The sequence below is a fragment of the Gavia stellata genome, chromosome 12 (assembly GCF_030936135.1).
Source record: "Gavia stellata isolate bGavSte3 chromosome 12, bGavSte3.hap2, whole genome shotgun sequence".
NCBI lineage: Eukaryota > Metazoa > Chordata > Aves > Gaviiformes > Gaviidae > Gavia > Gavia stellata.
In genome coordinates this window covers 8,908,326-8,934,381 of record NC_082605.1, presented here as the reverse complement: position 1 = coordinate 8,934,381, position 26,056 = coordinate 8,908,326, and the positions used below count along the sequence as shown (strand labels likewise).

At 64.6% G+C, this 26,056-nt stretch overlaps 1 protein-coding gene across 1 annotated transcript; it reads right to left on the bottom strand.

Annotated features, from left to right (window-relative positions):
- Positions 1–3,182: 3,182 nt before the first annotated feature.
- On the bottom strand, positions 3,183–24,531 carry LOC132317879 (semaphorin-3F-like). The gene is given in 19 exon segments (XM_059823318.1): positions 3,183–3,695; positions 3,787–3,913; positions 4,926–4,997; positions 5,077–5,114; positions 5,116–5,235; positions 5,491–5,531; positions 6,122–6,211; positions 7,074–7,296; positions 7,412–7,556; positions 7,683–7,752; positions 7,951–8,065; positions 8,140–8,279; positions 9,504–9,623; positions 10,014–10,107; positions 12,320–12,400; positions 13,821–13,940; positions 14,673–14,735; positions 14,898–15,058; positions 24,404–24,531. Coding segments are annotated over 19 exon segments (2,343 nt in total). The 5' UTR covers positions 24,516–24,531; the 3' UTR covers positions 3,183–3,284.
- Between the last annotated feature and the right edge of the window lie 1,525 nt (positions 24,532–26,056).

The following is a 26,056-nucleotide window of genomic DNA, read 5'->3' as shown; positions in this document are numbered from 1 at the left end:
CCTCAGCCCCACAGCCCTGCGGCTCACCCCGCTCCTTGGAGGTCAGCACGAGGATGGGCAACGAGCTCCAGCCCCCCGCCACCTCCAGCGCTTGACTCCCTGCGCCCGCCGCTGCCTGCTCCACTGCCGCCACCACCACCCAATGTGGGCCAAGGACGGGGCCAAGGTCCTGGGGGGCCGCCCGGTGGGGTGCTGCGCTCAGCACCCGTGGCTTAAGCTGGGCCCCCCCTGCCCTCCCCTGATAAACCCCCTTAAATCTGCAGTGGGCTGAGCTCAGCAATCCTGCGGCTTCTGGCGTCAGCGCTTCTGCTGGGGGGGGGGGGGGGCCAAGGCCAGCCAGCCCCCCTGTGTTGCCCCTGCCCTGGGGCTGGGGACAGCGACCTGGCTACCCCCGGGGATGTGGGACCCCCACCCAGCTCTGCCTCTGCTGTGGACCCCGGGGCAGACTGGAGCTGGGGGGCTCCGCTGGGGTCTGGCAGGGGCTGGGGGCAGTGGGTGGAAATGTCCCCATTGTCCCCAGCTCATGCTATTCGTCTCCACTGCTCCAAACCAGTGTTCACAGCCCCCCCCCCAGTAAGCCATCCCAGTTTCCCCAGGTGCCCGTGCCCAGTGTCCCCAGGGGCACCCCCCCCAGTGATTGAATGACAGTCCCAGTCACTCCACCCTGTGTCCCCAGGGGCCCTTCCAGGACCCTCCACCAACATTCCCAGACCCCCCGGGTGCACGCCTTAGTGTCCCCAGCAACCCACCAGTACAGTCCCAGTGTCACCAGGCCAGCCCAGTATCACCCCACAGAGTGTCCCCGGTCCCCCCAGCAACACCTGCACAATGTCCTCAGGGACACCCAAGTACCCCCACCAGGGTCTCCAAGCCCCACCCCAGTAAAACTCCCCAGTATTCCAAGGAGAAATCCCAGTATCTCCCCAGTGTCCCCAAGCAATCCCAGTCCCCCCAGTGTCTTCAGGACACCCCCCCCCAGAAAAAAACCCCAAACCTGCCCAACATCCAGGCGCACCCCAGTGCCATCCCCGTGCTCCCATGCCAACCACAGTGACCCCCGCAATGTCCCCAGGCCCCTCAGCCCCCCTCCCCAGTGTCCTTAGGCCACCACTTCCCCCCGCCATGTCCCCACTGCCCCCCCTTGCCATCGTGTCCACCCCAGTGTCCCCAGGGACACCCCAGTAACCCCTCTGTGTCTCCCCGCCCCCAGTGTCCCCAGGCCCTGCCAGGACTCCCCCAGGTGTCCCCAGTAGAGCCCAGTGTCCCCCTGTCCCGACCTTCCACCCCCGTTGTCCCCTGTGTCCCCCCCCGCTCTGTCGCTCCTGCAGCGCCGCGCTCAGCCGCCAGGGGGCGAACGGACGCAGCACAGCTCCCAGTCCAGTCCAGAGCCCCCAGTACAGCCCTGTACGGCCCCCAGTGCGCCCAGTACTACCCCCAGTATAGCCCAGGACCTCCCACCACCGCCCCCAGTGCCTCCCGGGACGGCCCAGAGGAGCCCAGTACCACCCCCATTGCCCCAGTACCGACCAGAGTGCCCCCAATACAGCCCAGTATCACCCACTCCCAGCGCCCCCTAGAGAACCCAGTATCACTCCCCACCCTGTGCCCCAGTACCACCAAGTAGTGGCTCCCAGTACCAAATCCTAATGCCCCAGTACTTCCCCCGGTGCCCCCAGTACTGACTCTGAGTGCTCCCTGTACCGCCCAGTACCAACCTCCAGTGTCCCCAGTGCTGCCTCCACTATAGCCCAGGACATCCAAGCACCACCCCCAGTGCCTCCCAGGACTGCCCAGAGGAGCCCAGTACCACCCCCATTGCCCCCCGTACCAACCAGACTCTCTCTAGTACAGCCCAGTATCGTCCACCACCACCCCCAGTGCCCCCCTATAGAGCCCAGTACCACCCCCCACTCCGTGCTCCCGGTGCCACCAAGCACTGTCTCCCAGTACCAAATCCTAACGCCCCAGTGCTTCCCCCAGTGCTCCCAGTACTGACTCCAAGTGCTCCCAGTGCGTCCAGCAACACGCTGCACTGCCCTCCAGCACAGCCCAGTGTATGCCCCCAGTGTTCCCCTAACACCCAGGCAGTACCACCCAGGACTGCCACCTCCCCGTGCCCACCATCCTGCCCAGTGCCCAGCACCCAGCACCCAGCACCCTCGGCTTCCTAGTGCTCCCAGTGCTCCCTGAGGACCATCCCCGCTCCCCACCTGGCCCCAGCCCAGCTCTCCGCTCTCCCAGCGATCTCGGGGGCTCAGGGGCAGAGTTAAGGGGATTACATGGTGGGGCCAGGTAGCAGCACAGCCACTCCCCGCGCCTGCTCCCCCTCCCCGACAGAGCACACGCAGGCGCCCCGCATCCGTCCCAAAGCCAGTGTTTATTTGGGGGTGCCCCCGCCTGTGTTGGGGACACTTCCTCAACCCTGGCCACCCCTGCTCTCCCCATGTACAACTATTTACAACCCCACATGCCCACTGGGGTACCCCAAGGGGGGCAGCTGATGCGCTGGGTGCCCCAAATGCCCATGGGTGCCAGCGAGTGCTGGTGGCTGCCTGAGGTTTTACCCTGGCACGGACCTTTCTGCTTCCCTTTCCCACTCAAAGACCCTGGCTGAGCTCCCACTGTGGCCTGGACACCTGGGTCCTCTCCGGAGAGTCCTGTCTCCCCCCTGCCAAGCCCCTGGGGGGAGGATGGGGTCACGTACCCTGGCCCCACAGCCCCCTTGTCCTAGGCTTGCCTGGTAGTCTGCAGCTTCCCCGCAGAAAGCACTTGCTCCTCAGTAACCATGTGGGGAAACTGAGGCACGAAGCTGTGAGGGCTGTGCCCAGGTTGCGGGGCTGCCACCTCTCCCCCTGCCTTATCCCCCCTGGCTGGAGTTTGTCCCCCTCCCCAGGGCATCACCCGCATCCTGCAGCAGAAGGTGGCACCTCCGGCCCCCGGTGTGGTGCCGTGCCCCAGCCGGGGGGGAGGCAGCGGTCACGGTGCCCAGTGGTCCCCGCACACCAGGATCCTGGGGTCCCGCGGAGGGGGGGAGACAGTGATGGTGGCTGCGGCCGCCCCGGGGGTCCCCACTCTTCCTCGGGGCTGGGAGGTGGAGGTTGCATCGCCCCAGTGACTATATACACCCTACAAATAAATACCGTCTCCCGTGGGAGGGGGGAGTGCGTGTGTCTGCGTGCGTGTGTGCGTGGATGTATATATATATATATTTATTTATAGATATTTTTAATATTAAAAGGGGGGAAAAATAGACCACTGTGCTATCAAAGTCCCTGATGACGGTTTCATGTATGCCTGTAGGTCTCTGGCTGGTGATTCCGGCGGTTTCGAGGCTTCTTCTGGTCCTGCTGCTCCTTGGCTTTGAGGCCAGCCAGTGGCTGGGGGGGGCTGGCAGCTGTGTGTCGCCAGTAGCCCTGGCAGTACTGGTCCAGGAGTCCCATTTCGGGTTGGGTGAGGAGCTGCAGAAGGTCCTGGTAGCGGGGAGTGGGGGCACCTGGCAGGCCAGGGGGGGTCTCCGCCTGGACCAGCACGGCGTGGACAGCGCGACCACTGAGGACGCGGAGCTGCACCTTGGTCACCGTGTGCTTGAAGTTGTTCTCGGTGGCGGTGCAGGAGTAGAGGCCACTGTCGGCAAGCTGGAGGGCGCGCAGCAGCAAGCCCTGCTCCGTCCGCAGCACCCGGCCCTCCACCCGCAGCTGGAGGGGGAGAGGCGGCATGGCTTCAGCCGGCTGGCACCCAGCACCCCCGGCACCCCGCCGACACTCCCGGCGCAGCACCCTGCCCTACCTCTTTCCGCCGGTCGCTGTTGTCCTTCTGCAGCAGCCACTTGATGCTGGCCTGGGGCGAGCGGGGCTGGCACTCCAGGAAGGCGGTGCTGCCCTCCACCCCGTACTGCACCGCCTCCACCGCGTGTCTTGTTAGCTGCAGGGGTGGGCCACGGGCAGCCAGGTCACACACGCACTTCGCACCCCTGCCCCACTGCCCTCCTGCCCAGCCCACCTGCTCTCCAAGGGGGGAGCTCCTGTCCACCTCCAGCCATGGGTCTGCCTGCTCCCCAGCCACCCAGCAAGTGTGCTCCTCCCTAGTGTAGCCATGCTTCCACAAGGGTGTCCGTCCACCCACCCATCCATCCATCCATCCATCCATCCATCTATCCAACCATCCATCCATCCATCTATCCATCCATCTATCTGCCCATGTTCATCTTCCTCTGAAGTATCCATCCATTCATCTATCCATTCATTCATCTACACGCCCGTCAATTTGTGGTCATCCTTCCCCCACCGTATCCATCCATCCATCCATCCCTCTACCCACCCATCCAAATCTGCTTATTCTCCTCCCAACATATCCATCTATCCATCCATGTTCCATCCCCAATGTGTCCATCTATTCATCCATGTTCATGCTACACCTCAATGTATCCATCCATCCATCCATCCATCCATCCACACACCCACCCACACCCACACGTTCATCCTCCTCTCCAACACATTTATTCATCCATCAAAACATCCAGCCAGCCAGCCAGCCACCTACCAACCCACCCATCTGTGCTCAGCCTCATCCCCAATGTATCCATCCATCCATGGTCATCCTCCTGTCCAATGTATCCATTCTTTCATCAGTTCATTCATTCTTCCTTCCTTCCATCCATCCATCCATCCATCCATCCATCCATCCACTCACACCCCACCCATCCATGCTCATCTTCCTCCCCAATGTATCCATCCATCCATCCATCCATCCATCCATCCATCTGTGCTCACCCTCTTCCCATATATCCACCCACACAACCATCAACCCACCAAGACATGCATCCACCCATGTCCCCCTCTGGCCGTTGCCCCCACCCTCCTGCCCCTGCCCTCACACGCCCCCCAGCTGCCCCTCAGCAGCCCCCCCCCCCATGCCCCAGACCTCACTCACCATTGGAGTTGTAGCCTCGGCACTGGCGGATGGGGTTGCCGTGCCGGACGTCCTGCCGCCGGCTCCGCCTGTGGGGAGGCAGGAGATGAGTGGGGGAGCCTGGGGCCAGAGGGTCCCTCCCAGCCACTCTTCCCCGGCCCCCTGTACCTCTTGGAGGAGGCGGAGTAGCGGGTGCAGGCGCTGCCGGTCCCAGGCGCAGTAGGGGTCCCGGGCCAGGCAGCAGTCGGCACAGGCTTCCCCGTACACGTCGCAGCGGTGCAGGGCCAGGTGGGTCACGCCTACGGCTGAGGACACGTACAGCTGTTGCTGTTGGGGGGACAAAGAGGACAGGGTGAGATGTCAACTCGTCCCCACCCTGCAAGGACAACCCCCAGAATGAGCTGCAGCCTGCCGGTACTGGGACTGGCCAAGACACCAGAGCCACCCAGGGCCACCAGAGGCAGCTCGCCCTGGGGCCACCCACGTGCCTCCTGCTCTGGTGCTGGCGGTGACACTTGGCAGTGCCATGTCCGGGCCCATGGTGGCATCTGCCCAGCCCCCTGCCACCGCGCCACGACTCACCCTCTTGGAGGAGATGGTCATCGTCTTGATGGGTGCTTGGCACCTAGATGGGAGCAGGAGCAAAAGAGATGGAGGGGTGAGCACCTGGCCTGGTGCTGCGGCAGGGGGGTGGGCACCCCAGACCTCCCCAGGCAGCAGGGGCGGGCAGGGGGAGCTGCGAGGGGGCAGCAGGCAGGGGGACCAATGCTTGGAGTCCCTCCAGAGCCGGCCAAGGGGCTGGCTGATGTCCCAAGGGATGACTGGTGTCCCAAGGGGCTGGCTGATGTCCCAAGGAGCTGGTTGGCATCCCAAGGAGCTGGTTGACATCCCAGGGGGCTGGTTGGGCGTCCCAAGGGGCTGGTTGACATCCCAGGGGGCTGGTTGGTGTCCCAAGGGGCTGGTTGACATCCCAGGGGGCCGGCTGGCGTCCCAAGGGGCTGGTTGACATCCCAGGGGGCTGGTTGGCGTCCCAAGGGGCTGGTTGACATCCCAGGGGGCTGGTTGGTGTCCCAAGGGGCTGGTTGACATCCCAGGGGGCCGGCTGGCGTCCCAAGGGGCTGGTTGACATCCCAGGGGGCTGGTTGGCGTCCCAAGGGGCTGGCTGACTGGCTCAAGGACACTCAGCGGAGGGTGGAGAAGAGGACAACCCTTACCTTGAACACCTCGATCTCCTCCAGCATGAGCTCCTCCGTCTCCATGTCATCCCGGGGGAGCACAATGACCTTCTGCACGGTGCCCCGATCTGCAAGACACCACGGTGCCCGGGAACTCAGTGCCATCCCGGGCACCCGTGCCCTCACCTCCTGGGAAGGGGTTCCCTGCTGGGGCCAGGGGGAGGAAGGACCCCCCCAAGCCCATCCCCATCTCTCCTGTCGCAGCGGGCAGCTGTGCCTGTGGTGCGGCCGTACCAGCTCAGGTCACTGCCTGTGGCTAGGGACTGCCACAACCCGTGGCAGGGTGGGGGACAGCAGCCGGGGATGGGCACCAGGGCAGGGGAAGGACCAGGCTGGATCATGGGGGGCTCTGGGAAGGCGTGTTAGAGCAGGGGAAGCACCAGGCTGGGCAACAGTGCCCCCAGGATGGGCACCAGGGCTGGGGAAGGACAAGGCAGGATGCTGGTGCCTCTAGGATGGGCAGTTGGGCAGGGGAGGCACGAGGCTGGATGACAGTGGGCTTAGGATGGGCAATGGGAAGCATGAGGCTGGATCACAGAGCCTGCAGGATGGGCACTGGGGTTGGGAAAGGATGAGGCTGGATGGTGGGGGGGCCCCTGGAATGGGCACAGGGGTAGGGAGAGGACCAGGCTGGATGGTGGCATCCCTAGGGTGGGAGGTATCATGCTGGATTGCTGGCCCTGGGGACGGGAACTGGGCTAGGGGAAGGATCAGGCTGGATGGTGGGGTCTGTGGGATGGGCACCAGGGCAGGGGAAGGACCAGGCTGGAGCCTTGAAGAGGGGCAGGGATCTCGGGGCAGGGGTCTCAGCCCCTCGCCCCACTCCAGTGTGGCGGAGGGCACCATGGTCTGGCCAGCCCTGGTGGTGCCCGTGCTCTCCGGGGCCGCGCCGGAGCATGCTGCGTTCCCCGCGGTGCGCGGCGTGGGTACCTGTGCCCAGGAAAAGCACCTCATAGCGCCCGTCTGCTGCATCCACCTGGTCGACGGCCACGGTGGTGAAGCGGTAGTTGACGTTGGTGCGGACCACCAGTGGCTGGCGGTGGGTGGGGTAGACGGCGTGGTACATCAGTGGGTGCGCACGCATGAAGTTGATCACTTCGTCGGGGTAGTCCTTGGTCGACTTCATGGATGGGGTGAAAGTCCCCCCGGGGCACTGTGGCACAAACATCACCAGCACTTGGTGACCCGGTATCCAGCATGGGTCCGAGGGTGCCAGCTGCCCGGCAGGCGCTGGCTCACCTCCCCGTGCATGCCCAGGGGGTACTTACGGTGCCTGGCCGGGGGTAGGGCATTTTGCCTGTGTAGGGCATCCACTGGTAGTTGGGTCCCTCCTTGTGTGCAAAGGGCCCGTTGAAGACCATGCGGATGTCGGCCATGGAGTAGACACAGACAGCAGAGCCCTTGAAGACCGACCTGGGAGGAAGGACCTGCTGCCACCCTCCGGCTTGGTGCTGCCTGCCACCACGGCATCGCTGGGACCCCCACCCAGCTGGGGACCCCCCCCCTCCGCTGCCCCATGCCAGGAGGGTCAGCACTCACCCCGAAGCGGAGAACACGGCGTAGATAACAGGGTTCTTGGTGTCCTGAGTCTGCTGGATGAAGACGTCCTCTTGGGACAGAAAGATGGGGGTGTCACCATGGGGAGGTGTGCAGGGACCTTCCTTGTACCCAGGGACGCCAGGGCAGGGGAGAGAGCAGCTCCCCATGGGAGAGGTAAGAGGTGGCAGGCAGCAAAGGGGTCCCCACCCCTCCCCAGGGTGCCCCCCAAGCCCACAGGGGTGCAGAAGCCCCCATCCCCCTCACTTACGGAGCTCGTCAAAGTGTGTTTCGATTCCATCGGGTCCCGGCACAGAGCAGACGAGCCGGGCCTTCAGGAAGGTGCTCCACTTGTTCACGAGGCAGCAGTGGCCCCCGTCATCGTTCTGCAACAGAGGGACCCCCGCACTCAGCCCTGCCTGCGCCCCTGCCCGCACCCTGCCTGCCCTGCTCCACCTACCAGGCAGATGCGCCCTATGCGGGAGTAGACCCCAGGGCTCAGCGGGGCATCGGCCGACTTCTCTCGGAAGAAGAAGTACAGCTTGTCGTCGTTCCTCTCGCTGCTGTCGGGGATGAGCTGGGCACGGACGAAGGCTGGGTCTGGAATGGCATGGTATGGCATGGCACCGTCAGCCCAGCAGCACCCCTGCTCCATGCCACAGCGGGATGCTGAGTCCCCCTCTCCTTTGGCATCGCCCCACTCCTGGAAGAGCACTGCCGTGGTCACAGGGCAAGAGCTGGATCTGCACCAGAGCTGCAGAGGTGGGCTGAGGAACCAGGTCTCTCTGGTGGTCATAGGTGCTCCGGGAGGGGCTCGGAGCATCCCTGAGGTCCACAGGGTGGAGGGCTCCAGCAGCTCTGTGAGCAGGGCGGTGGGAACTGGTCTTCCCCCCTGGGGAGGAACCACACAGCCTGGAAACTTCTCAGGAAGCTTCTCCCTGCCATCCATCAGCCAGTGCCCAGCCCGTGCTGACAGCTCCCCCTCTTCGGGTTACCGCCCTGCCGGCTCCCCAGCCCGGCAGGATCAGCCCATCTGCTCTGCTCTGTTTACTCAGCTGCCGCCCCGCGGGCAGGGGTGCTCCGAGGGGGGCAGGATGAGTGCTCAGGGTCACCGATCGCAGGCGACATAGTTGACATCTCAGTCCTGCAGAAACCCACGCACAGACTCTGGCAGAGCCAGCTCCATCTCTCACCAGCTGGCTGCTCCCGCTGCCCAGCGAAGCCCCCAGCACATCTGTCACCGTGCCCCACACAGCTATCCCTCTGCTCTTCTGCCTAGATTTCCATCCATCCATCCATCCATCCATCCATCCATCCATCCATCCATCCACCCACCCACCCACCCCCCCCCATCCATCCACCCACCCACCCATCCATCATCCACCCACTCATCTGTCATCCATCCATCCACCCACCCATTCGTCATCCATCTATCCATCCATCCATCACCCATCCATCCATCCACCCTTCATCCATCTATCCATCCATCACCCATCCATCCATCATCCACCCATCCACCCGTCCATCCATCCACCTGTCCATCCATCCACCCATCCATCCATCATCTGTCCATCCATCTGTCCACCCATCCATCAACTGTCAACCATCCTTCCATCCATCCACCCATCCATCATCTGTCCACCCATCTGTCCGTCCGTCCATCCGCCCATCCATCCATCCACCCTCCCACACCACCACCACCCATCCACAGACCTACTGTCTCTGTCCTGGGAGAGGGACGCTGTATGACACAATGGGTCTCATGTCTAGGGCTGCAGCCGTGGGGTCCGCAGGGAACCTGAGCCAATGACACCCCGAACTCACCATTGAGCCAGCGTGAATTGTACTGGTCCGTCCTCATGGCCGTCTGCTTGCCCATGGTGCGGAAGATGGCTGCGTCAGTGCCCATGAAGTCGATGTAGACACCAGCGTAGAGCTCTTCATCTGCAGAGGGCAAAGATCAGCCGGGGACCCCCACCTAGTCTCATCCACCCACCTCTCCCACTGCCCCAGGCTCCATCCAACCCCAGGCCTGGCTGGTAGCCACCAGGCAACCACTAGTCACTGCCTGTGGCCATCCCAGAGAGCTCGGGAGGTTGCACTGGTCTGTAACCAGGACCCCCACCTCTGCTGGGCCAGGTGCCCAAGGACGGGGTATCGTGGCTGCCCGGCCATCCACAGCTGGAGCGGGCAAGGGTGGCAGGGGCAGGAGCCCGACTCCTTGGGGATATTTGGGCAATGCAGGAAGATGCTGGGAGCAGTCGTCCCACCTGGCCTGCGTGTTCCCTCTGCCCCACACAGGCAGCACTGGCCCAGGGGAGCTACAGGACTCACTTATTAATGCAGAGACAGTGTCTACTTTGGGGTCGTAGGAGCACTTTCCCTTGCCTGACTCCAGCTTGTCCGGCTCCAGGTAGAAGATATAATCCTGGAGAAGGAAGCAAACCAAGGAGCTGGTTACACTTTCACCCCTCCATCCCCATGGCACCTTCCAAAGCCCTCTGGGAGAGGCAGCCTCCTCCGGGATGCAGCCCAGCAGCAAGGACGGATGCGGATGGACCACAGCAGGGGTCTGCAGGTCTCCTGAGAAGCCAAAGCCCCAGTGAGCTACTCCTCCGACGTTGCTGGGTGCTTCTCCGGGCCCTCCACCGCTTGGAGACTTGGCTGAGCCACCAGGCTGAAACGGGGCATCGATCCCCCATGTCCGCTTCTGGGCAAACGTCTCCCTCTGGCCGCCTCTTCGCTCTGGCTGGCTGTGCTGCACATCATGGGGTGCCGCTTGGACGGCTCCAGGTCACGCAGCTCTGGCAGCTTCGGCAGGCAAGGTTTGGCCAGTGGCACAGCTCGGCATGGCTTGGCTGCTGGACCTGCCATGCTCCTCCTGCCAGGACCCATTTTCCAGCAGGCACTGCCGGGGTGGCATTGCAGTGAGCCGCTGTGCCCGCTCCAAGGGGATTTGCTCCACGCCATTAGGAGCCTTCTCCCTGCCATCGCCTCTGCCTTCCCGCAGCCATCCCTGGCACCGTCACGCATCCCTGGCCAGGGGCGAGACCCACACTGCCTCCAGAGACACACACAAATCCCTCTGCCAGTGCCGGTTAGGGGCAGGCAGGGCCAGGCTGGACCAGCCACGTCGACCCTGGCATACATACCCCTGGAGCCGGGATGAAGCAGCAGCACGGCAGCACCCACGGGGAGCCTGGGTACGGGGGGGACCTCGGGCAATCAAACCAGGCTGGTGGAGCTGCCCGCTGGCCCCTTGCCCTGGCTTTGATGCTGGAGTGACAGACACGGTGGCGGCCACCCTCTGTCAAGAGGCGAGCAGGGTGCTGGCGGAGCCCCCGGCTCCGGGAAGGGCAGGAGGGGGTGGGGAGCCGGGATGCTCACCACTCACCGCTCCCACCGGAGGGTTTGCTGGCACCAGCTCCTCCTGGGGCAACCAGCCCCAGAGATGGGCACAGCCGCACTTCTGCTGTCCCCTTTGCCGCATCGTGCTGTCTGCGTCACCGTCACCATCACAAATGCCTCTGCCCGGCACCGGCCCCACGCCTGAGCTGGGCAAACCCTTCGCAGGCACAACCTGGCTCTCCACCGCAGCCCTGGCCCTGGCCGCACCATCTCACCCTCCCCGCCGGGCAACCCACGAGCCATTGCGGTGCCAGCACTGCCGCTTGGCTAACGTGCCAACATTTGAGCTGCCAGAAAGCGGGTGCCGGCAGCCCCCAGGGAGCCCCTGCTCAGGGCACAGGGACTCACACCGGGGAGCTTCTCCCCGAGGATGTTGGGACCAGATCTGGCAGGGAGGGAGGAACCGGGGGGGGGCTCAAGGGGGCTGAAATGGCTTCCCCACTGGGGAATAGAATGCTTCCCCACTGGGGAAGTCAGCAGCAGGAGCTGCCCACAGCTGGCAAGATGCTCGAAGCCAAGCATCGCCCTCTGCCCACCTACCACCCACCCTTGGAGTGGAGGGGCCAAGGGGGCAGAGGGACAGGCAGGGGGGAGCCCTAGACTGCCGCAGGGTGCCCGTGCCCCACGCGCTCCCCGGCCCATGCACCGACCCACGTTAGTCTGGAGGGGAGAGGCTCGGGGGGTGACACTGTCAGGGTGGGCTGGGCGCTGGGTGTCCCCAGAAGCCGGAGACGCCGTCGCCTCCCTGAGCCCGCTTGCCCGCTGGGATGACACAAGTGCCACCCGGGGCAGGGTGAAGCAGCTGCTCAGCGATGTTTTTGTAGACCCTACCAAAACACCTGCACATTGCCTTGGTATCCTCCCCTGTGAACTATCCTGATTCCCGTGGCTCTGCTGACACATGGTCCTGCTTCCAAGGGACTCAGCAAGCCTGGAGCTGGGCAAAGCCAGCAGCGGAGCAGGGAGAGCCACCGTCCCTGACAGTGTCCCCTGCAGGGGACCCGTGCGCGGCCTGGGAGGAAGGAGTTAGTGAAAGAAGGAGAGCAGAGATGCCAGGCCGGTGGCTGGAGGATGCTGTGCCGAGATGGAAGGATATGGCGAGGATGCCCATGGCCCGGGGCGCCCGGCCCAGGGGTCAGAAGCATGCCGGTGGGAAGGAGGAGCCTGTGGCTCCAGCGCACCCTGGGAGGGAGGTGGGCATGGCTGCGGCGGGCTCCCAGACCGGTTCCCACCTTGCTTTGTGCTGGTCTCGGGCTGAGGGGGCCGTCGGCGAATCTGCTTTCCCGGCCTCCCGGCTGGCTCGGCGGAAACCCCTGGGGAAAAGGAGCAGGGCAGAGAGTTAGCACCGGCGGGGGGAGAAGGACCCCCTGGGCCAGGGGTGGGCAGGGGGACCCCAAGAGCTGGGGTGACGAGTACCCATGGAGCAGCAGAGCTGTGGTCCCCCCGGGTGGTGCCGGCGGGTCCCCAGATGCTCCGGGCTGGGCTGACCTCCAGCAGGAGCTTCTCCGGGATGGATCCTGCTCTCTCCCGCAGAACCAGGGTGCCCCGGTGCAGGGCAGAAGAGACCAGAGAGGCGGCTGCCCGCAGCCGGCCAGGTTGGGCTCACACCCAGGGACACAACACGGGCACTTGCCACCCAGTTGGCAGTGCCCCATGCAGAGGAGCAACACCCTGGTGCCGAGCTGCGGCACGGGGGAAGCTACCTGCACCGCAGGGGTCACCGGGACCCCCTGTCCCTGCCGCACCGCTGCTGGAGGGGACACACGATGCTGGCCTCAATTGCACCGGCACCCCTGGTCCTCCTCAAATGCTGCCACTGCCCAGTCCGGTCCCAATCCAGTCCCAATCCGGTCCCAATCCGGTCCCAATCTGGAGTGGCCCGAACAGCATCCGCCTCTCTCGGTGCCCATGCCAGGCTCAGTGGGCACTGGGCAGACACCTGTCCTCCACGTCCAGCGCCGTGCTCCTCCATCAGCTCGGGCTGGCAGCGCCCGGCTCGCTCCAGCCACAGGAGAGGACACAGCCCAGGACCTGCCATCCCAGCGCAGAGGGGACGGACACCTCGCAGGGCTCGGGGTCCCCCGGGACGCCTGAGCTGCTACTTGCAGAGACCAGCTCCCTCCCAGGGCCGTCCCAAAAGTGCTCCTCCGTCTGGCATGCATCCAGCCTGGTGGCACACGGCCTCGATGCCACCCTCTCGCTGTACGCCGTGCTCCTCGGGGCTGCGTGACATCCATGCAGGGACACCCCTGGCACAGCTGCACGCACCGGCATGGCCTCTGCCATGGTTCTCCTTATGCAACGCTGGCACTGGCGCAGTGCTGGGCATCCTCCGCATCCCTGGCGAGAGGCTTGGTGGCCCGACGATGGATGGAAAGCTGGGGGGACACGCGTCCCTTGCCCCAGCGGAGATCCAGTGGCGGCTGTGGCCAGTGGGGCGGGAGGGCATGTCGCATGGAAGCTGGTGTCCAGCCAGGATGGCCCAGTTCCGGTGTGAAGAGAAATCCTGTCTGCAGAGACGTCTTGGCCCCGCTCAGCAGCATGGCACCGTTAGCCACGGTCACCCCTCAGCCTGCCGCTGCCCCCCAATCCTCTGCCCCCCAAACCTCCCGGCACCAGCCGGCAGAGCCGTGCCGTACTGCGTTCCCACACCCCGCTGCAGTCCCATGGCAGCTGCACCATCACCGCTGGGCTGGGCACTGGCTCAGCCCCCTTGTCCCTCCCGCCCCTCACCTGGGCTTTGCGCCCGCGGTTGACGAAGGCGCAGATGGGGTTGTAGGCGCCAGTGCCACACACGTAGAGGTGGGTCCGGTTCCAAGGCTGGATCAGGCGGATGAAGTTGCCGCACTCCCCCTGGGAAGCAGAGGAGGGGGTGCCAACCCCAGCAAGGGGACAGGGGCACCCCCCTTCCCACCAGCTCCCAGCACCCACGCTGGGGTGGGCATCACGGGGTCCAGCCCCCTGGCACAGGGTAGGACCTTGGGAAGGGAGAAAGCAGGCCAAGGAGCCAGGAAGGTGGGAGGCTGGCATGGGGCATGGGCTGGCATTGGACATGGCATGGGGCCACGGGTTGGTGTGGTCATGGGTTGGCATGGGTCATGGGATGGCATGGGTCTTGGGATGACATGGAGCCATGGGTTGGCATGGGTCATGGGTTGGCATGGGGCAATGGGTTGGCATGGGGCAATGGGTTTGCATGGGTCATAGGTTGTTGTGGATCACGGGTTGGCATGGGGTGGCATGTGGCATGGAACACCATGGGTCAGGGGTTGGCATGGGCCACGATCTGGCACGTCAGAGGGCCCAGCCCTGGCTGACGGAAGGAAGCAGTGTGGGGAGCTTGGCCTCCTGCTCACCCATGAACGCTCACCAGGACCTGCACGGCTGGGACAGAAGGGGTGGCAGGACACCGCGACACCTTGGAGTGCCACCCCAACCCAGCATGGGTGCAGATGCTGCCGAGCTACAGGGGACCTGGGCGATGGCTTTTCCAGGGTAGGACACAAGGACACGAATCCCCCCATCCAGTGCTGACCACCAGCCCCCCCCACCGCTACCAGAAGCGGGTTCGTGGTGGCCACTCACGTTGCTGTTCTTGCCTGACAGGATGCACTCCTCGATCCTCTGCTGGGACGCGGGCCAGTGGATCTGTGGAGACACCAGCCCAGGGGAGACCAGGGATCCCACCCAGCCCCACCTCTTCCCCACCAGCACCAGCGATGCCCATCGAGCTCTTGCCCTGGCATCCGAAATGCCTCCCTGGGCGCCCTGTTGCCCCCCTTCCACCCGTGCCCTGCAATGGCAGCTTACAATGAGGGGCTCGCGGTTGATGTCGTGGAGGTCCAGCGAGAGGACGTAGTCCTTGCTGCCCACGTACATGCGGTCGTGGTCCTCGTCTTTCAGCAGGATGCGGTAGTCACTGGAGTTGAGGAGGAAGTTGAAGAAGTGCGCCGTGCCCGTCGCCTTCAGCTCTGCAGGGGCAAAGGGGCAAGCGTCAGCAACCAGGGGATCCCCACCTTCCCTGGTGCCATCCCTGCCCCTGAGTCCAAGCCTGGTCCCAGCTGAAGGACCTCCTGCGAGAGGAGTTGGGCACCTTCCAGCCCATGGTGCCAACCTTCCAGCCCATGGTGCCCACCTCCCCTTCCAAGAGCACCACAATGCTGCCACCTCTACGCAGGACAGGGGACAGTGATGGACATGCTCATGGCCAGTTGGGACAACCAAGGGTGGCCAGGGGAGGGGGCAGCAGGATCTGGCCTCACAAGACCCAGAACCCCACTGAGATGAGGCAGGAAGGGGGTGGCTCCGCGGCACCCCAGCCAAGAGCCCACAGCTCCCAAAATCTCCGGCATTGTCCCTCTTCTGCCCCGGTCCCCCTGCATGTGTCTCCAGGTCCCAGCCAGGCCACCAGCTCCTCAGATGGAGGAGCTGGGACCCCAAGGAGTCAGCTCTCAGGGAGGGGACGAGCCTCTCCCCCACCCCGTGCACCCCATCCCCCCCTTTGAAAGTTATTTTTAGCCTGAGTGTGGGAGCAACGAGTGAGAGAGGATAATGAGGGTCATGAATATTCACAAGTGCAATGAGGCAGCCAGATGGAAGGCAGAAGTGCTGCAGATGATGTGGGCCGGTGCCAAGGACCACGTGGCAGGGGCCAAGGCACGAGTGAGACAGAGAACCCTACCCCCAAGGGACACCATCTGCCCCGGATGCCATGCCTTTGGAGATGCCACCTCTTTGGAGGTGCTACCCCCTCTGGATGCCACCAACAGCCATCAGATGCCACCCCCATGGGACGTCATCTTCCTCATATGTCACCTCCTTTGGAGGTGCCACCCCCTTTGGATGCCACCAACAGCCATTGGCTGCCACCCCCATGGGACACCATCTTCCCCTGATGCCACACCCTTTGGAGGTGACACTCTCTTTGGAGCTGCCACCCTCTTTGGATGCCACCGACAGCCACCAGATGCCACCTCCATAGGACGCAATCTACCCTGGATGCCGTCCCCTTTGGAGGTGCCACCCACTTTGGATGCCACCCCCAGTCATTGGATGCTAACTCCATGTGATGCCATCTGCCACTGATGCCACCTCCTTTGGAGATGCCACTCCCTTTGGATGCGCCACCCCCTCTGGGTGCCACCAACAGCCATCAGATGCCACCTGCCCCAAATGCCACCCCCTTTGGAGGTGCCACCCCTTTGGATGCTAACCCTGGCCATCGGATGCCACTCCCATGGGACGCTGGACCCATGAGCATCCCACCCTGCAGAGTTTGTCCCTCCACGCAAGGGCGTGCCCTGTGCAGGTGCCGGGGGCTGGGGGCAGCCCCCGAGGAACCCCCCCTTCCCAGGCAGGAGCAGGGGAGGGTCCTGCAGGTCCAGGTCGGTAGCGCCAAGGAGCACGCCGGCTTCCAGGCAGGGCCAGGCAGGGCTCCAGCGGCCAGCTGCTGTTCCTGCCGGGATGCCAAGCGCCCGCAGATCTCTCCGACCTCCCACCTCCCAGCCCCACGGAGGGCTGGCAACATCCCACGGGTGTCCCCTTCCCACCCTGGGCACCCTGGGAACGTGGGGGACTGCCCTCTTTGGGGAGCTTGAGGGATGGGGGGGGGGGGCTGTGCCCTGCACCCTGGTGGTGCCAGGGACCCCCTTGCACAGCCCTGGGGACCCCCCACTTGCCATCCCGGGAGAACCCGCTCTGTCCCACAGCCAGCAGCGGTGCTCGCCGGTCCCCAGCCCTGCAGCGGGGCACCCGCAACCCGCTTGGCACCGCTCAGCTGCAGCAGTGAGGCCAGTACATGCTGGGCACCACGGGGTGGAAACCCACTGGGACACATTTCGGGAAACGATGTCACAGGAGTGACGTCAACCTCCCCCCAGCCCGGGGGTCTGCCCACCCGCCGGGGCTGGATGGACTGGGTGAGCACGGTGCCCTGCGGAGCACGGTGCCCGCCTGGGCATGTGGAGGGGCTGGCGGTTCGGGCTGTGTGCAGGGGGGGTGCCCCCCGCCGTGGCAGAGGTGGGGTGGAGCAGTGCAAAGGATGGGGGGCCGGGGGGGGCTGCCCACCCGCCCACCCCATGGCATGTTCCTCCTCCCGCCTCTCCCATCTGGGCTCCAGATGCTCCCTATTGCCAGTGCTGGTTCTCCCGCCACCCGTGGCATCCCCAGCCTGTCCCACGGTGTCCCCTGCCTGGGTCCAGCCCCTGCCTGCCCCACGGCCTGAGGCTGCCCCACTGGCCCCTGCAGGGTGTGCGTGTGTGTATGGGGTGTGCGTGTACAGTGTGCAATGTGTGTGCACGTGCGTGCCCCATGCAGCGCATGTGTGTGCCCTACACCGTATGTGTGTGTGCATGTGTGCGCGTACGTGCGTGCATGTGCACACAAGTGTGTGTGAATGCGCGAGTGCAGGTGAGTGCTCCGTACAACCTGTGTGTATGTGCATGCGTGCCCGCCGCAGTGTGTGTGTACATGTGTCTGCACGGGTGTGCCCCATAGTGTGTGCCTGCTCCTGTGTGGGTGCCTGTGTCCCACGCCATGCGTCTGTGTGCCCCACGCAGTGCTCTGGGGGCACGGTATGAATTTTCTGGGCCTTCCCTCAGAGGGACGCCTGTGTCGGTGGGGGCCAGGGCTCACAGCCAGGAAAGGGCAGGGCGGCTCCGGCAGCGGGGTGACGCAGGCGGAGGAGCAGGCGAGGTCGTCCCCTGCGTCGGGGAACCACTGCTGGCACCGGTAGCCACCACGCTTGGGGCAGAGATAACCCCGGTGCAGGCAGAGCTGGGGACGGTGGTTAAACTGGACGGGAGCCCCCGTGCCAGGACAGCCCCACATCTGCCATCGCTGCCTGGCCCAGGGACGCCACGTCCAACCTCCTCAGCGGACGCGCTCCCGTCCTTGCCCTCCCCTCCAAACCAGGACCTCAGGGCTGAGCCAGGCAGCGCCAGGACACCAGAGGCGGAGGGTCCCATGCCAGCGACAGTCCCAAATATCCCACATCCATCAGGATGGGCGGCCCCAGGGCTCGGCAGGGGATGGGGCCAGAAGCACAAAGGGCTGCCATCCTCCGCCGGGGGCCCCATTCAGCCCCCCACGCCCCAGCGATCAGAGGGGGCACCCCCAAAGCGGGGCGGTGACAGACCTGCTGCCCCGTGACGCCCTCTCCAAAGGGGATGGAGGGGCGGGCGAGCCCCCGCCCCAACCTCTGACCTCCCGAACCACCACCCCCCAGCCCTCCCCGCCTAATCCCCTGCCACCGCCGTGCCCCCAGACCAGCTCCCGGCAGCCATAGGGGGTCCCCGGGGATGGAGCGGGGTGGGGGACCCCCCCGGGGGCTGGAGAAGCTGGCTCGTTACCAGATGCGCCCTGATGAGCGTACTCCCTCCCGCATCCCAGCCACCAACCCCAGCATCGACGGAGCTTCCCCAGCTGGCCGGGAGCCTAATCCCATTTTAATTGCCCAGCACCGGAGCCAGGAGCCGCCCAGCATCGCAGCCGGGGTGGCCTCCCTGGGGAACATCCCCTTGCAACATCCCACCGAGCCCCCCCTGCCAGGACTCGCCTCCCCAGCATTTTTTTTGTGGCCTCGGGCGTTGGGATTTAATTACCCCGCGCCCTCGAGCGATGCTGGAGGCCAGGAACCCGTCAGACCCTTGGCCGGCAAGGCAGGGCGATGCTCGGCTCTGCCCGCAGTGGCGGTGAGCAGCACCGCCCGATTACACACTCTGCAAAGCCAAATTCCCCCCATAAAGCCAAATTCGGGCTGAATTTACAGCTCCAGCAGCTGCCTGGCAGCTGCCCACCCCTCCACCCTTGCTGGCTGCCACCACCGTCCCCGTCAGGCAGGGATGAGCGGTCCCTACCCATTGCCCATCGGCACAGAGACCAGCACCAACCTCCAAAGCAAGGGTGAGATTTTGGGGGTCCCCGATAAACTGAGCATCCCGGGGTGCTGCTCACCCCACCCCAGCCCGCCAAATCCCCCCAGCCCCCCCAAACGTCACCAAGGTGCCGTCACGAAGGATGAATGCCATTAGGACCGGAGCCGGTCACCTCCCCAGGTGCACCATTGCTGCACCTCCCAAAACCAATTACAGGCACTCTCACCTAATTAGTTTCTAATTATGGGCTTGTAGCGCATTCAACATAATTAGCATGTAAATTACACAGCGTGTTTATATTCAATAACTGCTTTCCCCCCCGGCTGGCAGTGGCAGTGCCTTTCGGGAGCCCTTTCTTTCCATAGGGGCGAATGAATTCACTCCAAATGCCGATGGAGAAGCCCAGCGCTGATCCCAAAGGAGCCTGGCCCAGCAGGGATAAATCCCAGCTCCATTCCAGAGTATTTTATCCCACAAATTTATAAGCACACCCCAAATTCTGGGGATGCTCCCCCCTAATTTTTTCCCCGCTTGAAATCTGGGATGCAGCTTTCTGGGTATGTGGCAGAGGGGAGGGATGGGGAGCGATGCCAGGAGAGGGATGGGGGGCTGGATGCATCCCCTCGCGTGTTTAAAGCATTTGTTGTTTTTGGGGCTGATCAAAGAGCTGGGTGGGTCGCTCGATGAAAGCAGAATTGCTTATTTGTTTGAGCGTCACTCCGCTACCCCTTGATGGGTTATTTATGATGTAATTAAGCTAATTACATGTAATAAGAGAGTTTCCGTGGCCCCCAGCCAAGCTCTTTTCCCATTTAACCGATTCACAGGTGGGAGGAAACCAAAGATGCCTTGCCGGGGCTTGGGAGATGAAATGGCTCCGGCTCCCGCTCGCTGCTTTCCACCCCCAACCATCTCCAGCACCCCCCCGGGAGCATCGCCCCACGCCGGCACCCGCTTCGCCGGCCCCCGCAGCAGGGGACAGGTGCCGCGGCCGCCCGGGTCAAATCCCTCAGGATGAAAGCGGGGCCAGCCGGGTGCTCCCCCCCGCCCCGCCATCGCCGCCCGGCCAGTTGGGCGCAGGCCAAAAAACCAACAACAACAAAAAAAGTAAAACCACATTTTTTCAGCCGAAACCGCTGATTCATCCCCCGGCGAGGCTGCCCAAAGCGCTGGCGGGAGGACGTGCCCCAGCGAGCATCGCTGGCAGGGGGGACCCTGTCCCCAGCAAGCATCACTCGCCAGCGGTGACCCCGGTCCCCACCGGGGAGCTGGGCCAGGGGGTGTTCCAGCAGCAGGAAAACCCCCTCAGGAAGGAGCCGGGCTTTGGAAAAAACACTTTAATCCCCGCAAAAGCAGAGGGCTGAGCGGAGGGGTCCCCGCCCGCCGCCTTTGGGCATTTTTTTAAAATTTTTTTGACATTATTTTCTTCCGCAGCCCCCAAGAGCAGGGCAAGGCGCTGGGCGGGAAGGCGGTTGCTGTTCCAGGCCATTTGCTCTGCGCCAAAAAGGCAGCAGGGAAGGGAGCGGCTGGGGGTGCTCCGGGCGGGGGCCAGCAGCACCGGAGCTGGGGGGACACACAGGCGCCAGGACCCCAGGAAGGACCACGCTGGCTGCACAGCTCCAGAAGGACTGTTGTTCATTTGTGGGATAACAAGCTTATTAGATATTGGTTTGGGGGGGCTGAAATCGCATGGGGGAGGCGTTAAGGAGCTTACGGAGCTTTGCAGCCGGAGCCCTGGGGGGCTCAGCCCCAGCGGCAGCCAGTCCTGGCAGGTGGGGGGGACCCTGCCGCAGTCCCCCACCGCCCCAGCCAGAGAAATCCTCTTAGGGGTCACAGGGCTCAGCCCCGCGCCCCCGTCCCCCATGGCATGGGATAGGGGACCACGGCATCCCCCCCCACCTCCAAGAGCTCTGAGGAGCAGCATGGGGGTCCAGTGCACCCCCTGACCCACACCAGGGTGGGGACCGATGGTGCAAGCCCTCCCAGCACGTCCCCAGGGCTGGCTGTCCCAGAGCCCTTGGCCCTGCCCGCGCGTCCCCCCCATGTCCCCCCCATGTTTATCCCAGCCCGCTGTCACCGAGCAGTGCCCACAGCTGCAGCAGCTTAGGAGGGCGCCTGGGCGGCCCCCGGGGACACGGCCCCCTCGCTGGGCTCCTCTCCAGCCATCTGCCACCCCCCGCCCTGGATCAAGCATGCCGATGTCCCCCACTACCAGCTGAGATGCCAGTGGGGCGGGAGGGGAAACTGAGGCACGAGGCATGCAGGAGCGAGGTCAGGCAGGGAGCTGGCAGCAGAGCCAAGAGGAGACTCCACCGCTTGATTTATTCTTTTTAAAGTGATTTTTTTTCCCCTGCAGGAACTGCCCTGCCTCTCACCCGGCTCCTCCCGGCCAGGGCCGTCCCCTGGCTGGACCTCTGCCGCGGCTTTTCCGAGAGTGCCGGCACGGCTGTTCCAGTCGCTGGGGCCGGGGGGAGCGGCTCCCCCTTTGAAGCCCCACGGAGAGCCCTGACCTCGAGGGCTTCCCACAGCGATGCGGGGCAAGAGCCCACCCTTCCTTCCCGCACGCTTTTCCCACACCGGACGGGGAGCAGGACGCGGAGGGATGAATCACCATCATCATCATCACCTCCTGCATCCTCACAGGGAAAGCACCGACCCCTCTGGTGCCTAAGCCCCCAGCATGGAGGAAGGCCTGGAGGAGAGGGGGCCGCAGGATGTGTACAGGAGAGCGGGGGGAGTTGTTAGCAAGGAGATGATTAAAAATATCCACCCTATTTCTGGACGGCACCAGGCTGGGATCTGGGAAAAGCTGTTGGCAAAAGGGAGCTGTGCCGGAGCCGCTCCCAGCGCTGTTCTTTCTGTGCTGGTCACCTTCCTCCCGCCAACACACGGACAGGAAAGCCTTGAGAGGGAGGACAGACGGACAGGGACCACGGGGATCACGGGATGGGGAGAGGACCAGGGGATGACCCTGCCCAGCCCATCACCCTGCACCGGGGTGAAGGAGCTCGGCTGCAGTCCCTTTCCTATTGCTTTGTTATTTTATATATTTTTCTTTTTTAAAGCACTCGGAGACGATGGGGCTCCGTAGAGGATGACGCAGACCCCAGGGAGCTGCGACAAACCTCCGGCGCGTGATAACAAGCAAAGGCAAACAAACCCAGAGACGCTCCCGGGGCTGGCGGGGCTCCAGGCAGCACGGCCGAGGCAAGGCGCTGGGCGGGGGGTGTCACGGCAGCTCCTGACAGCACAGCTCCTTCCCCAGCACTCTGCCGGGCACCAGCACAAGGCCACAGCCACCGTGGTCCCACTGGGCAGTGCCTCAGCCCAGGGACGCTGGCAGACGGGATCGGTACCCCAGCCCCAGCGGCACCCCTCCAGCCATGCCCGCATCAATGGCCACCGGGTCCCCTGCGGTGCCACGGCCACGTCCCTGCAGGCCAGCCCAACTCATCACACCAGTGTCCCACAGCCCAGCTCCCATCACGCCCGGCCCCACTGCCTGTGGCCGCCCCGGGGGATTTGGGGCTGGGGATTTGGGTACCAGCCCCAGCTCCCCACGCAAGAGAAGGGGCTGGGCTGGCGGGGAAGCGCTGCTGCCGTCCCACGGCTCACAGCCCCACGGCTTCGAGGAGGCCACATACCGATTATTGACTCGGGAAAGCCGCTTACTGGCATCTCGGCATGCAGCTCCAGGCTGGCCCCCGAGGAAGAGCCTGGGCTAATTCTCCTCTGCCGCGGCCACTGCAAGAGTGCAGGCAAGGAAGGGGAGAGCAACATCCCTTCCCGATCCCGGTGTGCTCGGATCTGGCAAGCTGCTGGCATTTCTTCTCTGTGTGCAAATGCGAACCAGTCCTTCTCCCACCACAAAGCTCACCTCTGGGCAGCGAGGGCAGGGGAAGCCCTGCCAGACCACCCCAGGCAGGAGGGGGAAGGACCAGAGATGCCGACGCGAGCACTTGGGTGATACTCCCAGGTCCCCTGGGCACGGCCAGGGACCTCTGCTCCACCAAACCGGGGCCAAAAAACCCAACCCCAAACCAGCTCCTACCCCGCAGCACAGCAAGCCTAACCACGGTTATCCGGGATTAATCCCGCTCCTGGGGCAGGCTGGCAGCTGCAGGACGGCGACAGGCGTTAACACACACCTCGCCGGGGTGGCCAGCACTGGGTCCATCCGGGGCTTCACCTGAGCCTCCCATTGCCGCGGCCACAAGGAAGAGATGCTCCGAGCCAGGCCAAGGGATGCATCCCTGGGCAGGAAAGGGCAGCGGCCAAAGTGCCCTGGCAGCCCCCAAAAGCCCTCTGAAACCGCCTTTTGGAGAGGAAAGCGGCGCCTGCCGCGCGAGGAGCAACCGCTCACTCCTTTCCAGCCTGGACTTGTCCCCAGCCTCTTCATACCAGCCATTTTTCCTGCTGAGACCAGCCTTTAACGCCAGCGGCTCGCTCTGCCTGCGCCATGCTTGCTGTCAGCCCCCCTGGCCCCTCCTGCCGGGCTCTGCCGGACCCGGAGCTGCCACACTCACTGTCGGCTCTGCCACCGCACCCTGGGCTTGGCGGTTCCGTACGTGACCGGAGGGCAAAGGCACAGTGGGACAGCACGGCCGGCGTGCAGGCAGCACGGCCCAGCTCTCCTGCAGCAGCTCGTCCCCTGGGACCACCCCCTCCAAGGGGAGGCAGACACGAGGCTCCGTGTGCCTGTCACCCTCCTGACACGCATCCCTGGGCTGGGATGCATCCAAGCAAGCAGCTGGCCCCGGCGGAGCCCAGGGCGATGGTGGCACCAAATACACCGTGCTGGCGGGAGCAATTTTTGTTGTGCTCCTCAAAGTCTGCAACCCCGAGCCCTGCCTCATCTCCCCCCATCCCGCTCCCTTTCAGCATCCCTGCAGCAGGAGCTCAGGACCAACCCCTCCACCAACACGCACCCCAAAGCTGACCCCGGGGTCCTCCCCTGGCTCCCAGAGCAGGCTGGGTGGGTTGGGCAGCCCCAGTACCAAAGGGTTAAGCCCCTTCTCGCCCCCCCCTCCTGCCTCTTGCCGGCTCCCTGCCAGCTCCCAGGCGTTAATACCAGCTGGGGAGGGTTGGGGTGGCGTCAAGCTGCTGTCTGGACTCGGGGCACTGCTGGGGGGGCTCCCCACACCTCGGCACCCAGCTTCACCAGATAGAGGGAGCCCCCCACCCGTGAGGGGAAGCGTATTGGGGGGACTGGGCAGGCTACCAGCCCCCCCAGACTGGGAGGGGGGGGCCAGACTGGGAGCTCAGCCACACTGGGATACAGATCACCACGGAGATTTCTGGGGGTGCAGCCTGCTGATGCCCTCCCGCCCCCCACGAGAAGGAGGACGAGCAGCAGCAGCAGCCTGGACCAGGGTGCCACTGGTCTCCTCCACGTTCTTGGGGTCCCACCCTGCCCCCCGACTCCTGCTGCCAGGCTCTTACCTTTGAAGGAGAGCTGGACCCTCGGGGTGGCGAAGCCGTGGTCCTTGGCGTGGGCAGCCCGCCAGCCCAGAGTCAGCAGGGTGGCCCAGAGGAGGACGCCGACCACGGGCATGGTGGGCACGCGCCTGGGTGCCGAGGTCGAGGGGTGTCCGGGGGGGGCCCGAGCCTGCCAAAGAGGGCACAGGGGGGAGGGACGTCAGTTTGCTGTACCTACCACCCCCCCGGCAGGGTAGAGCCCCACATCTCCCCACCCAGCTCTTCATCACCCGCCAGCACGCAGCATCCTCCGGGGAGGGCTGGGAGCCAGCCCTGGTGAGGGGGGCTCAGCTGAACCCCGCTCTGCAGGCTGGGGGGGGGCAGGCAGGAATCGGCGGGTGCCCAGCCTCACCTCCTTGGGTGCCAAGACAAGTGCGCAGGGCGAAGCGAGCGCGGCGGTGAGCACCGCTGCAGCGCACTCCTCCACCCAAGCCGGCAAGCCTTGCCCAGGTGAAGAGCATCCCTCCTCGCCCCCCCCAGCCTGCAGCATCCCCACCCCGCCGGGCAGGCTCCCCCCACCCCGGCACCCAGAGGGGTCCCATCCCCAGCCCTCTTCCCCCCACCTCTCCTCCCAGCCCCCAGCAAAGCCACAGCGAGCAGAGCCGGGATCAAATCTTTCCAACATGAAGGAAATCTGGACTTCATTATTCCAAGAACGTACAAAAAAAAAAAAAAAAAAAAGGGATTTTTTTTTTTTCATAAATAAAAGAGGAAGAAAAAGAAGGAAAAAAAAAAAGCCCTGCCTGTGTGCCAGGCAGCTGGACTCCCTGGGGCTCCGGCACTGAGCGGAGTCCGCCAAGCTGCCTCCAGCAAGCCACACACGCACCCCAGCACGGCACAGCACGGCACGCAGTGCCCCTGGTGTGCCCCGCTGCCCCTCCCGGAGAGGGACCGTCCCCTCGGGCCCAGGTCCCCCTCCCAAGCCAGCACCCTCCCCGGGGGGCTCCAGGAGGCTTAGGGCAGGATTTGGGAGGAGGCCGGCGGTGAGAAGCCCCTCATGTCCCCAGGGAGCTGCACGCCCGGGGTGGGATGCGCTGTGCCGTGGTACCCGGGTGGGCTCGGGCATCCGGGGAGCCCAGCCAAAGGGGCTCTGCACTGCGGGGACGGGCGCTGTGCCGGGGGATCCCCACTGTGCCACCCCCACGGGGACATGCCCTCCACGGTTCTGCCAGCTGCCACCGCACAGCCCCACAGGGGACAGGCACACGGGAGGGTGCTGGGTGGGTGTCTGGGAACCCTTCGGGGCACTCCGGGAGAGGGATGCTCAGCTGCAAGGGGGGCAATCCCGCACCCCGGAGCTCTGCCCGCAGCCCACCCGGGTGGTCTGGCCAGCCCCTCCCAGGGAGCACAGCACCCATGACGCTGGCCCCAGCCTCGAGCGGGGCGAGGACGACAGCAGCACCGTTACCGGCAAGCGGGCGACGACGCGGCCCCTCCAGCGATGCGCTTCCTCGCACCGGGGCAAGACCCAGAGCGCGGCGGCACGGCCGTTCCCGGGGGCTCAGTATTTCTTTTTTTTCTCACTCTTGCCTTTGGAGTCAGTAAATATTTCGATTTGCTCCTCTCCCCCTGCGCACACCCAGCTCTGCTCCATTGTACTGGCATTCGGTCCCCTTC